At 35.6% G+C, this 15,892-nt stretch overlaps 1 protein-coding gene across 8 annotated transcripts in view; it reads left to right on the plus strand.

Annotated features, from left to right (window-relative positions):
* The window catches only part of LOC128202731 (uncharacterized), a 71,140-nt gene that overhangs the window by 6,816 nt on the left and 48,432 nt on the right, over nucleotides 1–15,892 (plus strand). For 4 of the 8 annotated variants that reach the window (XM_052903805.1, XM_052903812.1, XM_052903813.1 and 1 more), the window contains exons 5-17: nucleotides 132–194; nucleotides 340–564; nucleotides 1,243–1,485; nucleotides 5,158–5,335; nucleotides 5,519–5,592; nucleotides 6,514–6,844; nucleotides 8,260–8,565; nucleotides 9,954–10,066; nucleotides 10,715–10,753; nucleotides 12,460–12,589; nucleotides 13,188–13,272; nucleotides 14,042–14,214; nucleotides 14,914–15,088. In XM_052903805.1, the coding sequence (XP_052759765.1) occupies nucleotides 132–194; nucleotides 340–564; nucleotides 1,243–1,485; nucleotides 5,158–5,335; nucleotides 5,519–5,592; nucleotides 6,514–6,844; nucleotides 8,260–8,565; nucleotides 9,954–10,066; nucleotides 10,715–10,753; nucleotides 12,460–12,589; nucleotides 13,188–13,272; nucleotides 14,042–14,214; nucleotides 14,914–15,088 (2,135 nt within the window). The remainder of the gene's footprint in view (nucleotides 1–131; nucleotides 195–339; nucleotides 565–1,242; nucleotides 1,486–5,157; nucleotides 5,336–5,518; nucleotides 5,593–6,513; nucleotides 6,845–8,259; nucleotides 8,566–9,953; nucleotides 10,067–10,714; nucleotides 10,754–12,459; nucleotides 12,590–13,187; nucleotides 13,273–14,041; nucleotides 14,215–14,913; nucleotides 15,089–15,892) is intronic. The other 4 variants (XM_052903807.1, XM_052903808.1, XM_052903810.1 and 1 more) reach the window with 4 other exon arrangements.

Here is a 15,892-nt window from a genome sequence, read left to right on the forward strand (position 1 = left end):
TCAAGTTAAGATCTGCAGGTTTACGTATTGAGTCTTAAATTCATACTCTCAACGTTACAAAAATATTGCCTTACAGTTTTTATTAAACGGCAGATATGCATATAGCTTATATGAGTCGTAATTGCTTATAGCTGACCGGAGTTCAAGTGAGCTGGGTGTTGAAGTAAAGTCCCTTGTTCGTAAATTATTTGACGGTAAGTTTGTTCATTTGTCAATACTGTCCCTGTCTTTGCCATTGTATTTCTGCATTAATATTTTGCATATAATCAACCAAAAACAGTTTGTTAAACGCATTGGTGCACAGTTACTTTAATAAAAAGGTCATTTGTTCTTCTTCAGAAAAAAAAGAGATAACGATGGTCAGCAGAGGTTGTCTCGTTCTATCAATCCAATGTCACTCTATGGACGCAGTTATTTCTCTAGTACAAGACAGCCTTTCGGGAAAGCTTGGGAGTTTATTTGAACCTCTCGAAGAAGTAATGCGGACTAATGTAGACCATGCTCTCTTCGAAGTATGTGTTGGCATTACAAAGAAAAGCTGTTGGGCTCTCCTTAACGAAATGTGTAAGTTGAGAAAGGTATAGATGTTCATTTGTCGTACAATTCTGATACTAGGCATCCTCCTTACATATCCGGTTTTTATCTTTTTTGCTAGTTCGAGTGTTCACAAGAACTGACAAGAGTCACTCTTAGAGTCCATTTATTTGGTTGGAGACATTATTGTAATCGCCTACGCAGTGATCTCCCTTGTGACAAACATATAAGATCTCTACCACCACGTACGGAAAAAGCTGCATATCTTAAACTAAAAAGATCGTTTTACACGTATTTATGTAATATGTTAGGAACGCTCAATTAAATAACGTTATTTTGATAGTGAAACAATAAAAACATATTTCGAATGAACTTTTTAAATGACGTCACATGAGTTTGACCATCATCACGTAATATCCGTGTTGGCAGTGATTACTGTACGGCAAAGATAAGTAACCGCTGTGTGGAGTTTGACATTATTGGTGTCTAAATATATTTTTTTTTTCAAAGAAAATAGTTCGAAATAGCGGTACTCTATGCGTTATTGTAAAATCGTTGTTAGATTAGTCAATGTGCAAACTGTAAAAGAACAACAAAAAATTGCAGCCTGTCAGCAGTAAACATTATAGTGATCATCATAGCAAATATATCAAGGTACTGGTTTATGTATAAGTGTATGATTTATTTATTCATTTAACTTAATTCTAGTCTGTCAAGTGTCTAACGAATGTGGGCAACGCAGTTACACTGTGGAATGCACAGGACAAGGTGGTGGCATTGTCGTTAGAATTCAACGCTTTTTACAAAGTTTCACAGAGAAAGAAAACTTAGAGAAATCATTTTCCTCGAAAGAAAAACAAGAAATATACAAGACAATTATGGAAAAATTTACGTTAAATCTTCAACAACCAGGAATGGAAATGGTTGTTTTGTCACCGAAGCACTCTGAAGGTAATTGCTTGTGTTTTTTTTTATAGAAAAACAGTGATATATGTGTTCCTGGTATGCAACGTTTAATTGGTTTCAAATTAAAATCCCATTCTGTAGTTTGCCATTTTTTGTTTAATTAATAAACAAACTTTTGAAACTACAATGTATACGAATTTCGATAAAATTATTAAGTTACATAATGTAACGCCCCTCAAACTCAACAGCTTTTCATTTCTAGCTTCATACTGTATGTGTATTTCAATAATACAATACAAAGTAAAGGGACAAACCCATTAGTTAAAATTTCAAATATAAACCCAGTTAAGAGGAACAAGGCAAGGGCACAAACGACAATGAGTGAGAGACACAAACGCACAAACACCACAGACAGTTCACACACGAATCAGAGTAGCTTTACCGGTAGATGATGGGATAACCGCCTTTGGACGTTCAGTGAAATTTGAGTTCATTGGAACACGAGTCTACTGGGGGGTTTAAACTATTCTATATGGCCATAACCTCACACTTGTCCCATTATTTATCAATAATTGCAAAATTAGAACTATAAGCCTTATCAGAGCCAGCATCAACTTGAAAACATTGAAGAAAAATGTAACATATCAACTAACAACGTAATTTCAAGTACTCAACGGCCGGATACAGAAAATCACCTGCAAACGAATGAATCAAGCCGGAGCAAAAGTGCTTACTCTTTAAACGTGTAAAATGGATACCAAACAGTTACTTTCAATATAAATTTAAACAAATTGTTTAAAGTTTATTTAAAATATTAATTGGCCAAAAACATTTAAACAACAACATTTAAAACCTGGTTTAATACTTTGAAATTAACATATGACCGAGCGAGGCTAGCGAGGGAAAATCGAGCAAAAATGTATGTAGCAACGATTGCGATGTATAAATAGCATTCCGGTAAATTCCGCTCATATAAGAAATTCGGGTAATTATATACGCAGGACTTTCTCCATATAACATAAATGCGCAATTATTTCTTGGGTGGGTCTGAGAGTCGGGCTTTTGAAACTGTAAATGGTGTGTTCAAGCACTACGTAAATCTATCAAAATGGGATTTCTTTTAAGAAACTTCTTTTTGTTTTTTTCCATTTTTTCTTTCCTTGTTAAATCATGTCAGATTAATTCGATTCGTTTGTTGTATCTATTGTATGCTATTATTGTGAATGTTTGGGTTTTTCAAAGCTGAAAACATCGAATGGGTTCATAGAAGATAAGTCAAAGTACATGTTCGGGTTAAAATAAGCAAAAGTGATTATAGTTTCTTATTTATTGATACTTGTATACCTATTTTAAGATGTACTTAATTGAAATATTTATTGGTCATTGGGAAAATGGCATTATCTCAGTGAGTTCATTTGTTGTTGTTTTAGCGAGTATTATAAATAATAGCAATACTACTAATATTGTCGTTTCGTTGGTGTCAAGCAAGCAAGACCAAAAACTAGTAGTAAATTTAAATTCATTTTAGAAATTGAGCGAGCGAAGCTTGCGAAAAAAAGGAAAATTATGGGTTTCATACATGTACAATGTACTTACTACACTGTCTGATTTACCGATAATCGTATATTATCATTTTTTAAACCTCTTATTTATGAAAAAGTAATCCTGCTTTTAATTTATCAATAATAATGATGTAACGTATACATCATTACAGTATAAAATAAATAGATTCCACGACGGGTATTCGAACCCGGTAACGCTGTCATGATAAACGGCGATGGTTATCTCTAGAGCAACCTGCAGCTGCGTTCAAATATATGGTAATTAACTACATGTACCGATGTTATTATTAAACGGCATTTCAAAGGCTGTGTAATACAGTTTATTTATTTTCATATACAGTAAATGACCGAAACTATTCGCCTATTTTAAAGTAGTCCTGGCGGTAAAATTTCAAATGGAATATAAAAGGACCCTGGATCACGAAGATCAACATCCCTATTAAGCCCACGACCCCACAGTATTAAGAAATGCCAATGAATTAAATTGCGCTCAGGGATTCTACTAGAATAGACTTCCAAGAGACATTTAGTGAATCTAGACGTATCATTATGGACTGACCTTTCAGAAGTCAACGTTTCTTTATACAGTATGGATGCTTCTTTTATTATATTTATCTATTTATTTATTTGAATTGATTTTGGCTTTGGAAATTGTAACCGAGAGGCCTGAAATAACATGTCACTAAGACATAATAACATGTCACTTAGACATAATAACATGTCGGTCTGACATTTTAACATGTTAGTTAGACATAATCACCTGTCTGTAAGACATAATAACATGCTAGTAAGACATAACAACATGTCAGCCTGACATAATAACATGTCAGTTAGACATAATAACATGTCAGTTAGACATAATAACATGTCAGTTAGACATGATAACATGTCAGTTAGACATAATCACATGCCGGTTAGACAAAATAACATGTTAGTTAGACATAAATGCAAAAAATGTGTTACAACATAAGACATATAGAATTCTTGAAAAAAAAACAGAATGGTTGATTACTTGTTTAACGAATGTGCTGCAACTTTAAAGTATTATTGCTATAAATTGAATGTGCAAAAAGACGCTTTAAACTACAGTCAAATATAAAAATGTTGATCACCTTTCTGTCGTTTGTTTTTAAGGAAATAATGGCCGGTACCACTCTGCGCATGCGCGATGAAGGATCCGTTTCTGTAGTATAAGCTAATTTTGGAAATGGCAAATACATGAACCTATATTACTTTTGATTTTTAAATGAAACCTAACTAAAGTGACACTGAAGCAGGAATAAGTGTTGACACTTAATGTAAAACATGTAAACAATCGACGTTGAGAACAGCGACGATATTTCAGCGTTGAACGTCAACATGACAACCATTTTTCAACGTTGAAAACATCGATCGTATATATTTCGATGTCGAAACAACGTCGAAATATAATCCATAGTTCAACTTTGTAACTTCGACGATGTTTCAACGTTGAAATATCGTTGTTCGACATCGCGACCATTATCCATCCATATTTCAACGTTGAAACAACGTTGTGTGGCTGGTGGCTTGTTTTCTCTAAACGTTTCCATAATTCTAAAGTCCAATTAAGTAATTCTATAAATGGAAAGGTTTAAATGCAAAGTCAATTAAAATAAAAGATCAAATTCATTACAAATGCATTCCTGAACTCTTAAAGATAAGTCTGTTTCATAAGTGCCTCATATTATACATTTTATGTCTTTAAGGCATTTACCATTTTCAACACTTTGTAACAAGTCAAACAACAGATGCAATGAGAATTCCAATATTTTAATTTGTGTCCCGGGTCCCGGCGGTCCCGGGCCCCGGCAGATATTCCTCTCCAAACCAGGGCCGCACCAACCTTAGTACCCGAAAATCCCACCTGACAGGTATACAAGGTCACTATCTAGATCGACTTAAACTGCGCTCAGCGCTGAGAATAGGCTATACAGAGAACGGCTTATTCTGCGCTTAGCAGCTAAAGGGTTAATGGATCAGTTACCAATGTCTCTTGCTAAAGATTCCGACACAAGAAACGCTGCAACCATTCCGAAGATCTGTAAATTTTACAACAGGAAGCTGAGTGGTTGCAAAAATGATAAAGCCGGAAAACCATGCCGATATCTGCATCTATGTAATGACTACTTAACAGGGACATCTATGTTCGGAGAAAAATGCCGAAGAAGCCATAACATCCTTGACGGTAGAGTAAAGAGCATCGTAGAGGAGCATGGCATCAGTACGAAAGGAACTCCAACGGAGATGTTAGCAGAACTAAGTGACGAGAGTGATTCAGGTGTTGGATCTGCTCCCGCATCGATGTTCGGAAGGTTTGTACATTGGTGTTTGGAATCGGACCAAATTTTACTATCGATTATCGGAGATTGAAAACGGTCTATGATAGATTAATAATCGACTATTTTAATGCTTGTACAAAAACTTCACTCTATGCATTTTGGCTTCACTAGTTTTAAATTTTACTTCCAAATTATATATGCATTTCCTCACTTGAGAATTTTCAGTGAACTCAATTTGGATTGGACCACTTCCGGAATACCCCTTGTTTCTCCTGTACATATGGGCGGAGGTAAGAAATATTTTTGATGTAAATTTATTTCCTGATTAATTTACGTACTCAAGTACCAAATCAGTCAATTTATTTTCCAAAGCTTTAGTGTCATCAGTGTCATGCGACATCTATTTAAGGTAAGCCATCTATCATTAATACAAAAAATGTTACTGGTAAAATTTCATTTTAAAGTTACAAAATGTCAAGTTTGATTATTTTTGAAGTTTTCACCGAGAGCAAATATTTGTCCGTCTCGCTATCAATGTTGCGGTATGTTATAGTATTGTTCAAAAAGCCGGACCTCCTGAATATCCAGAGTTATAGCCCTTGAATAAGCAAGAAATCGAATTTCTGGATTTGTTGAAATTGTGTTGCTCATAACTTCAAATTTATCAGTCATACACTCATGAGATATTTTAGGAAGACATTTGATGTTATTAAGTTGTGGAGCACAAACATTTGATGCACATTTATGGATAATATACAAAATAACTGCCCTTGCTTTTGTGACAAACGCGGCATATTGGGACATTCATGTCTTACGGACACATTTCTAGTTGTGTATATAATGTCTGACCAGAAGCCTTTGTCCAATCATCAACAAATTATATATCCAACAAGTTTTATTACCAGTCCGGATGTGTATGGACATAACTTCATGGACAAGTTCGTAAACAAGCCATATGACTCGAGTTACTTGGGAGTTATCACCATTTAAGTGTAGAAATTAAATAGAACGGTCTTGTCCAATCAATAACTTTAGAACCTGTCCGGGGAACATCTCGTTCTGCACAGGCTTACATATTTGTAGGTTATATATTTTATATGGAAACTGCAAATTCAGTCATTGTATTTTTGGTCACGACTTAACAACTTCCCATAACATGGAAGTTCTGAGACAACACTTACTGGATCAGTTACCAATGTCTCTCATTGAAGATCTCCTTAAACATCCCAACACCAGAAACGCTGCAACCAAGATATGTGAGTCTTACAACAGGGCGGGTGGATGCAGAAATGATGAAGCCGGAAAACCATGCCCATTTCTGCACCTATGTAAAAACTACATAACACGGGAATGTATGACAGAAAACTGCCAAAGAAGCCATTTCATTCATGAGAGTACAGTAAGGAATGTCTTAGAGAAGCATGACATCAGTATGGGAAGAATACCAAAGGAGAATTTAGCAGTATTCAGAAAAATAATGCAGGCAAATGACGGAAATTACTCCGGAAGAGATGGATCTATTCCTGAACCGATGTTTGAAAGGTTAGTACATTGGTGTTGGGAATCGAACCAAATTTTGCTATCGAATATAAAAAAGCAACAACCAATAAATGATGGATTAATCATCAATAATTTTCATGCCTGTACAAACCCTTCACTCTTTTCAATTTTGGCTTCATTATTTTGAAATTATAACTACAAATTACATATGCATTTCCTCACTTCAGTAGTTTGAAGAAATTGTCTTTTTAATCAAATAAAAATATTTGTTGTATATAAAATACATCATTTTTATACCCAAATATTAATGGGGTGTGGGCATGTAGATTTGCCCTTGTTTGTCTGTGCGTGCGTGTGTGAAGCCGTGCGTGTGTACTTCTGTCCTAACTTGTGTCGCTCAAAACTAAAAAACTATTTCACCAAGAGTCACGAAACCTTACGGGAATGATAATGACTGAAGTTGTATACCTAGGACTTCCTTTCCCTCTGCACTTAGTAAAATCAGAGTTATGGTCCTTGAATTATCAAAAAATGGCGTTTCTGGACTTGTGTCACTCAAAACTCCAAAACTAAATTACCTACTGTCATGAAACCTTAGGGGTATATTCATGGGGGATAACGAAAGTTTTACCTATAGTCATGTAATCTTAGGGGAATGTAAATGGTTTTGTGTTTTTTTGCCGCTGCACATGGAATATCCAGAGTTATGGCCCTTGAATAAGCAAGAAATCGAATTTCTGGAATTGTTGAACTTGTGTCGCTCATAACCTCATAATTATTAATCATACACTCATGAGATATTTTAGGAAGGCTTTTGATGTTATTAAGTTGTGGAGCACAAACTTTAATGTACATTGATGGAGAATGGGCAAAAACATAGCCCTTTCTTTTGTGACAAACGCGGCATATGGGGACATCTGTGTCTTATGGACACGTTTCTTGTTGTGTATATAATGTCTAACCAATACATTAAGAAGCCTTTGTCCAATCATCAATAAATTATATATCCAACAAGTTTTATAACCAGGTCTGATGTGTATGGATATAACATCATGAACAAGTTCGTAAACAAGCCATATGGCTCGGGTTACGTGGGAGTTATCACCTTTTAAATATAGTATTTATTTAGAACCGTCTTGACCAATCAATAACTTAAGAAACCTGTGTCCAATCAGCACTAGGTTTGGTCAGATTGTGTATGGGCATAATATCAATATCTCGGTCAGGTTCGATAACCAGCAATGTCGCTTAAGTCAGCCCAGAGTTATGAACCTATGCCTGTCCGGGAAACATCTCGTTCTGGATAGGCTTACATATTTGTAGGTTATATATTTTATATGGAAACTGCAAATTCGGCCATTGCATTTTTGGTCACGACTTAACAGCTTCCAATAACATGGAAGTTCTGAGAAAACACTTACTTGATCAGTTACCAATGTCTCTTGTTTAAACAACAGAAACGCTGCCACAGAGATATGTGAGTCTTACAACAAGAATGGGGGATGCAGAAAAGATAAAGCCGGAAAACCATGCCCATATCTGCATCTATGTAAAAACTACATAATACGGGAATGTAAAAGAAAGAACTGCCAAAGAAGCCATTTCATCCACGAGAGTATGGTAAGGAATGTCTTAGAGAAGCATGACATCAGTATGGGAAGAATACCAAAGGAGAATTTAGCAGTATTCAGAAAAATAATGCAGGCAAATGACGGGAATTACTCCGGAAGAGATGGACCTATTCCTGAACCGATGTTTGAAAGGTTAGTACATGGGGGTTTGGAATCGGACCAAATTTTACTATCGAATATTAATAATAAATCCCCAACAATGATCGACTAATCATCAATAATTTTCATGCCTGTACAAACCCTTCACTCTTTGAATTTTGGCTTCATTATTTTTAAATTAAAACTTCAAATTACGTATGCATTTCCTTACTTGAGTAGTTTGAATGAACTTTATTTTAAAATAAAATGAATGTGAAGAACAGTATTATAAAAATATATATTTTTTTATGCCCACAAATAAATGGGGGCCATATAGATTTGCCCTTGTGCTTGCGTGCCTGCGTGCATGGGTCCATGCGTGTGTGATTCCGTCAGAGCTTGTATAGCTCAATACTCCAAATCTATTTCATTGAGTCATAGAATGTTTACCGCTGCACTTAGTAAAACCAGAGCTATGGCCATTGAATTATTAAAATAAATAGCATTTTGGGACGTGTTTCACACAAAACTCCATTACTATATTACCTAGCGTCAGGAAACCTTTGAAGAATGGGGTGATAACGTTGTGCACCTGGGGTTTCGTTTCCCGCTGCACTTAGTAAAACCAGAGTTATGGCCTTTGAATATGCAACAATTGTCATTTTGGTTCTTGTTGAACTTGTGTCGCTCATTTCTTCAAACTATTAGTCACAGACTCATGAGATCTTTTATGAATGTCTTTGATGTTATAAAGTTGTGGAAGACTTAATTTTGATGCAAATTTATGGAGAATGGACAAAATAATTGCTCTTGCTTTTGTGACAAACGCGGCATATGGGGGCATCCGTGTCCCATGAACACATTTCCATTTATGTCTATAATGTATGACCAATTAATTAAGAAGCCTTTTATCAATCATTACAAAATAATATCTCCAATAAGTTTCATAATCATTATGTATGTGTATTTGCATATCATCATGAACAAGTTCGTAAAGAAACCATATGGCTCGAGTCACTTGAGAGTTTCCGTCCTGTAATTTAAGAAATCACCTTAAAAGCGTTTTGTCCATTCAATTTCTTTTGAAGCCTGTGTCCAATCAACATCAAATTTGGTCAGTGTGTGTATGGGCATTATATCAATATCTCGATAAGGTTCGATAACCAGCTACAACGCCTTAGTCAGAGTTATGACCCTTGAATTTGCAAAAAAAAACTAAATTAACTGTATCGGCTCTCTAAATAGGGCTTACGTACAGCCATTTATCATCAAACTTGGAGCCCTTAAAATAGAACACGTGTATTTTGCGACATGTTGCGCTCTAGTTTGCACTTACATGAAAATCTACGGTATGGAAGCTTATATACATACTATAAATTAACAGAAAAACAAAATTGCACCCAAGCCATATGTCTAGCTAAGATATATATATTTTTCAACAGAGGTAGGCCACCTCAAGGGAAACTGATAAGACCGATGTCAGGAATGACTATACAGGACAGTGGAGTTGAGCCCACTTCTAGAAGACCCCCTTTGTTTCCTGCACAAGGCGGAGGTGAGAAATTGTTTTTCTATTGCAAATTATTATATCTTGATTAATTTACGTTGTCAAAAACCAAAGCAGTCAATATTGAGAAGTTTGTTTATATCAGTGTAAGTTCGCACGAGTGTCAAAGAAAAATATATCGTGTGAAAAAATAGTGTTTTTTTTCTATGATCACGAGTGAAATGAAGTACGATCTCTCACTAAATTAAACATATTTTCTGTTTTCTTTATGCTTATTTTCGGAGTTTTATTAGTATTTTAATTTATTTTCTTAATTACCACCTTTTTGAAAAGGGTGTTTTTACGCCTTAACCCGTGGGACGCCCATAACGCAAATTCCATATATGTAATAGCAGATGATGTACCTGTCAATTTTCTATTTCCGGTTTGTGGGAAAAATTTCTCTGATTTCCAATTTATAGTTGATTATTCGCTTGTTTTTTCGTGCAAAGATTTAATGGACAGTAATCTATGATGTTTTAGTAGTGCATCTATGTTCCAAAAAATAACGAAAACACATTCATTTGAAGCGGGGCATGAATACATTACCAAATTACTTTGCCGCCATTTATTGAATGAAAATTGGAAAGGTCGAAAAAAATCTTAGTTTTAGAATGTGTTTCATGATACATGGATATTAAGTCATCTTACTTTCAGAAACCAGTCTGTTTTGTTTGAAGACAGGTCGATTTTCAGGTAATGATGAAGACCACGCTTGTCTGTTGACAAATTTTGAGGCGTGGTTGGGGTAGAAAAGTATCAGTAAATCTGTAAATTGTTGTGTTATTTTTCCGGGAAATTCGTATTACGTATTACAACGACAAACAGTTCAAAAGACATTTGAACGATGATATAACATTCTATTTATGTTCGAACAGTTGTTTTTGTCTGTAATTTGTTTGGTATAAAAGCAAATGTTCAAACATTCAGCTTCAACATCAAGAACACGTTTAAAAAACGGAATAACCATTTTTATGTCCCCGAAGGTGGGCATATTAAAATCGCACCGTCCGTCCGTCTGTCCGTCCGTCCGACCGTGTGTCCGGCTCAATAACTCGTGTCCGGGCTGTAACTTTCCCTTGTATGGACATATTTTAAAATAACTTGCCACATGTGTTCAACTTCCCAAGACGTGTCGCGTGCAAGACCCGTATCCCTGCATCAAAGGTCAAGGTCACACTTAGTGTTTATTCACAATGGAGTGCTGCATATAAGCAAATAGAGTATAGGTTGTCGTGTCCGGGCTGTAACTTTCCCTTGAATGGACAGATTTTAAAATAACTTGCCACATGTGTTCCACATACCAAGACGACGTGTCGCGTGCAAGACCCGTGTTCCTACCTCCAAGGTCAAGGTAACACTTAGTGTTTATTCACAATGGAGTGCTGCATATAAGGATATAGAGTTTAGGTTGTCGTGTCTGGGCTGTAACTTTCCCCTGTATTGACAGATTTAAAAATAACTTGCCACATGTGTTCCACATACCAAGACCATGTGGCGCATGCAAGACCCGGGTCCGTATCTCTAAGGTCAAGGTCACACTTAATGTTTATTGACATACCAAGACGACGTGTCGCCTTCAAGACCCATGTCCCTACCTCTAAGGTGAAAGATACACTTAGTGTTCATTCACAATGGAATGCTGAATATAAGGTCATAAGAGTGTAGGTTGTCAAATATGGGTGGTATTTTTTTATGTTCAGAGGCAATTTAAAATAACTTGCCATATGTATTTGACACGTAAAGGCAAGATTAATTTTTCATGTACTAATGAATTGTTCATAGGTAAATGTCACATTCGGTGGCATTCGTCACATACTGTGACAGCTCCTGTTTCTAATAAACGGTAAGTTCTTAATTTCCAAAAAAATAATTGTTTAAACTAATGTAACATTTCTTTCAATTTTAGATATTTTATTTGCCAACATTTTCTGGTTCAAAAAGAAGTGTTCTGTATTGATCAAAGGGAAGTAACTACAATGAATTTCAAAAGTAGTTCTGTAAATTGATATTTTCATTCCTGATATGTTCACTGTTGTTATTGCACTGATAAAACTCCATATGTTTTCGAAAAGCATGAACGAAATCGTTATATCTTTTGGACGCATCATTGTCATGAAAGATCTAATTAAGATAACTTAAAAATTGGACATTATACATATATCTGCGGTCATATTCAATAACCGACTTAGATTGAAATTAATTTTGTGAGTACAATCTTAGTGGTTTTGGTTAGACTGTCAAATCAAATTACCAATAGACTGAAGTATAAAAACTGTATTAATTATGGCCACTGATCTAGTAAATATATATATATATATATATATATATATATATATATATATATATATATATATATATATATATCCAATAGTAGGAGTGTACATGTTCTTAAATTTAAGCAGAAGCAGTCATTCCAGGCAAACGAACCACAAGGTCTGCCTACTCGACGACTTCAGCTAGAACCATGCGATCCCAAAGTCCAGTGGTGCCATTCAATTCCAGGAGGGCTAGCCCCAGTCCTGTTGGCAGGTATGTTTTATGAGTGTTGTGTATCGCATACGGGTTTATGAGTACGCCTAAGCCCTTTTAGCAGGTGTGCCTAAGGGGTATTGTGTTTCGCATACAGGTGTATGCAAGCCCCAGTCCTGTTGGCAGGTATGCCTACGCGATGTTGTTTAACGTTTACGGGTTTATGGGCACGCGCCAGTCCTGGTCCTGTTGGCAGGTGCGCTTAAGGGTGTTGTGTATTGCATACGGGTTTATGGGAACGCCGAAGTGACTAGTCCTGTTCGCATGTATGGCTAATGGGTGTTATGCTTTGTATAAAGGTTCATGGGCACGCCCAAGTCCTGTTGCCGGGTATGTCTTACGGATATTGTGTATCGTAAATGGGTTTATGGGCGGGGTAAATACTCGACCTTATAAGTGGTGGATTCTGATTGTACTTTCGAACTTGAAAAGGACACCTCTTTACAGGTAATAGGACTTTGTGTTATTCTCATTTTTTTATTATTTCAGGGAATATTTTTGTTCTTTCCTATTTTCTTTGTCATTGATACCACGTTGCATACAGAAAAATGTCATAACGGCAAACATTTGAAATTTTGAGACTGTTTTCTGTCTCCAGAGTGAGGCAGGCAACATCAGATATGGTATCAGAAACTGCGGCAATCAACATCCTTAACAAGAAGATATGCATTTACCACTTGAAGGTGAGTGTTTCATGAGTTTGTATAATTTTGGAACGAAATAATTAAAGTTAACATCAATGTTTTATTAAATAATTAAGCTGAGTTATTGTCATTGCTTTGGTGTCGGCGCGGTGAAGCCCATAACTCTGGCTTTGCTAATTCTTGTTGAAAAAAACACAACAGACTAGTGTATGTAAATAAGAGATAGAAAAACAGTGTGGTATTGTTGTCCTAGTTTGGTGGTACAAAAGTTTTATAATGGTCATTGCTTTAAAAACTTTCAAGTTATTGACATGAAAATGTATAAAGTTTCAGGGGGTAGTCAGCTATATTGGCACTCACATTGTGTACGTTAGTTGAAAGAGTAATAAAAAATATTTCAAAACAAAAGTTAAAAGGGGGTTAGGGCCTTTGACTGGGTCCTGTTCATGGCGCTGTGTTCAAAAAGAAATTATGATTAAATGTTTCATTTAGGAAAATTGTCGTTTTTAAGTTGAAATGAAAGAAAATTAACAATGTTTGTACAACAAAATATAAAAATAAGCAAGAAAATAGTCTAGATAATGGTTGCAAATAAATCAATTTAATGAGCAGTAGAGGGTGAAAATAAATCTGGTGAAAAAATGATCACTTCGAGTAAAACAATACACTGTGATTCTTTATGAATACGATCCCTGGTTTGCAACATCAAAATTGGCTTTACCCCTGTTAACATATCTATATATATTCTAGCAAGTTCCATGCGCCTTGCAAGTTAACGTTGAGTTTTCGTTGATTTCTTGATTTACAGGGTCGATGCGCGTACTTTAAAAGGTGTTTTAATTACCACTGTGAACTACTGTACCAGTGGTTCTACCGGTTTGATGACAGTGATAACTGGAAAACAGTCGAACCCCAGGAAAACATGCGTATGGAACTGCACTATAGCGATCCAGCCAACGTTGAATACAGTTTGTTTATTGAGTATGTTGGTCTATTTAGTTTGGCAAAGCTGGCATTATTTAAATTTAATGGAATATTTTTCTGTAGCAGTAAGAAATTATCTGATCGTTTTATAAGCTATTCTGTTTTTTAAGATAAAAGGTCTAAGTAGTGTGATAGACTTGGTGGGGTTTTTGGCATTATTAATGCAGACCATTGGTCATAACTCAAAAACTGTTAAAGATAGTTAAATGAAACATGCTATACATGTTGCCAGAGATAGTACACATATGTGTTGCAAGGGCCATCACTCTGGCTTTAAAAATTGTAGATAAATGTCCCTTGTTAGAATGAGAAAAAAAAACACAAAAGCCAACAGTTGCTAAATAACTGCGTAAATATAAAAACAACAACAGTAGCACATATTAGTCTACAATTCGAGAAAACCATTGATAATCAATCTACAATCTACAAATCACTTATTAAATATGTTTGCAACAACACTAGACAGTGTTATTATCGTCAACAGCGTCATAGTCTGTGTTATAGAATGTTTAAACTTGGTATGCACTAGGTCGTGGTCATAGCATGTCTTGTATAAATATTTTGGTCAGATGATGGTAATTGTGACGTTTAGAAAAAGAAAAAATGTGATGGGCGTTCCAGACATGTGACAAATTTGGTTTCCGAAATTCTAAACTTAATACTACTCTATCTGATGTTTATTGTTCTCTACCACAGAGATATGTCGGTGCAACTGAAGTTCAAGACCATGAAAGCAGAGGGTGGAGGCAAGCACCTGACATTCCATCGGTTGTCAACAGAGACGTCCGCAATTTTGGATTCGCACCCCCTTGCAACAAGCTGGCAGTGGTTTTGGATGGGAGGGAATGGGGATTGGAATAAATATGGTGACGTAAGTGTCATAGTAAACCTTTATGTTTCATGTTTTATAGCGTTTAAGTATAAGAGTTATGGAAGGGTGCTGCTGTCTGTCCTTTTTTGGTAGCACACTTCTGCCCTTAATTCAGCATGTGAACCTTTCTGCCTTTGTAGAAATAATTGCTTAAGATAATTAAATATTTATTTTGTTTTGATTTAAACTATGATAATAAATGCATACAGTTATTATATTTTATGCAGTTGAAACTAAATATATAACTTCATTTAAACACAACTCCTAATATTTTCTGTCAAATTCTTAATGTTCAAGTTTTCACAGCCCAATACAATGTGCCCTCTTAACACCCGGTCCCTCTTCTACAGCACCCTGTCCTTTACTCAAACTTTGTCTTATGTTTGTAGCTCCTGCTCAAGAGCCATTTTTAATTGCTTTGCCTGAAAAGCATGGCAGGCTTACTTTGTCGGGTGTCACCATCGTTCACGGCGTCATACTTTCGTTTCCGATCAATAACATATGCGTGCATATTAATAAGTCATGGCCATAAGATATGACTCTTACTGATTTGGGGGTCATAAGGTCAAAAGTTAGGGTCATTGAGTCCTTTACTAGAAAAATGAGCTCTCACGACATGTGATAAATCTGATTTGAAAAGTCCTAATTCGAAATTAATCTCTTAAATTTGCTGAAACTTGCACAGACTTAAAATGTGTAAATAATGTTGTGAACTGTCTTGTATATAAAATATTGGTAGCATAAAATTGTTACAGTAAACACATTGTTGGCTCCTTAAATTCGACATGTACACTCCTCAGGAGT

The sequence above is a fragment of the Mya arenaria genome, chromosome 9, assembly GCF_026914265.1.
Source record: "Mya arenaria isolate MELC-2E11 chromosome 9, ASM2691426v1".
In the NCBI taxonomy this organism is placed as follows: Eukaryota; Metazoa; Mollusca; class Bivalvia; order Myida; family Myidae; genus Mya; species Mya arenaria.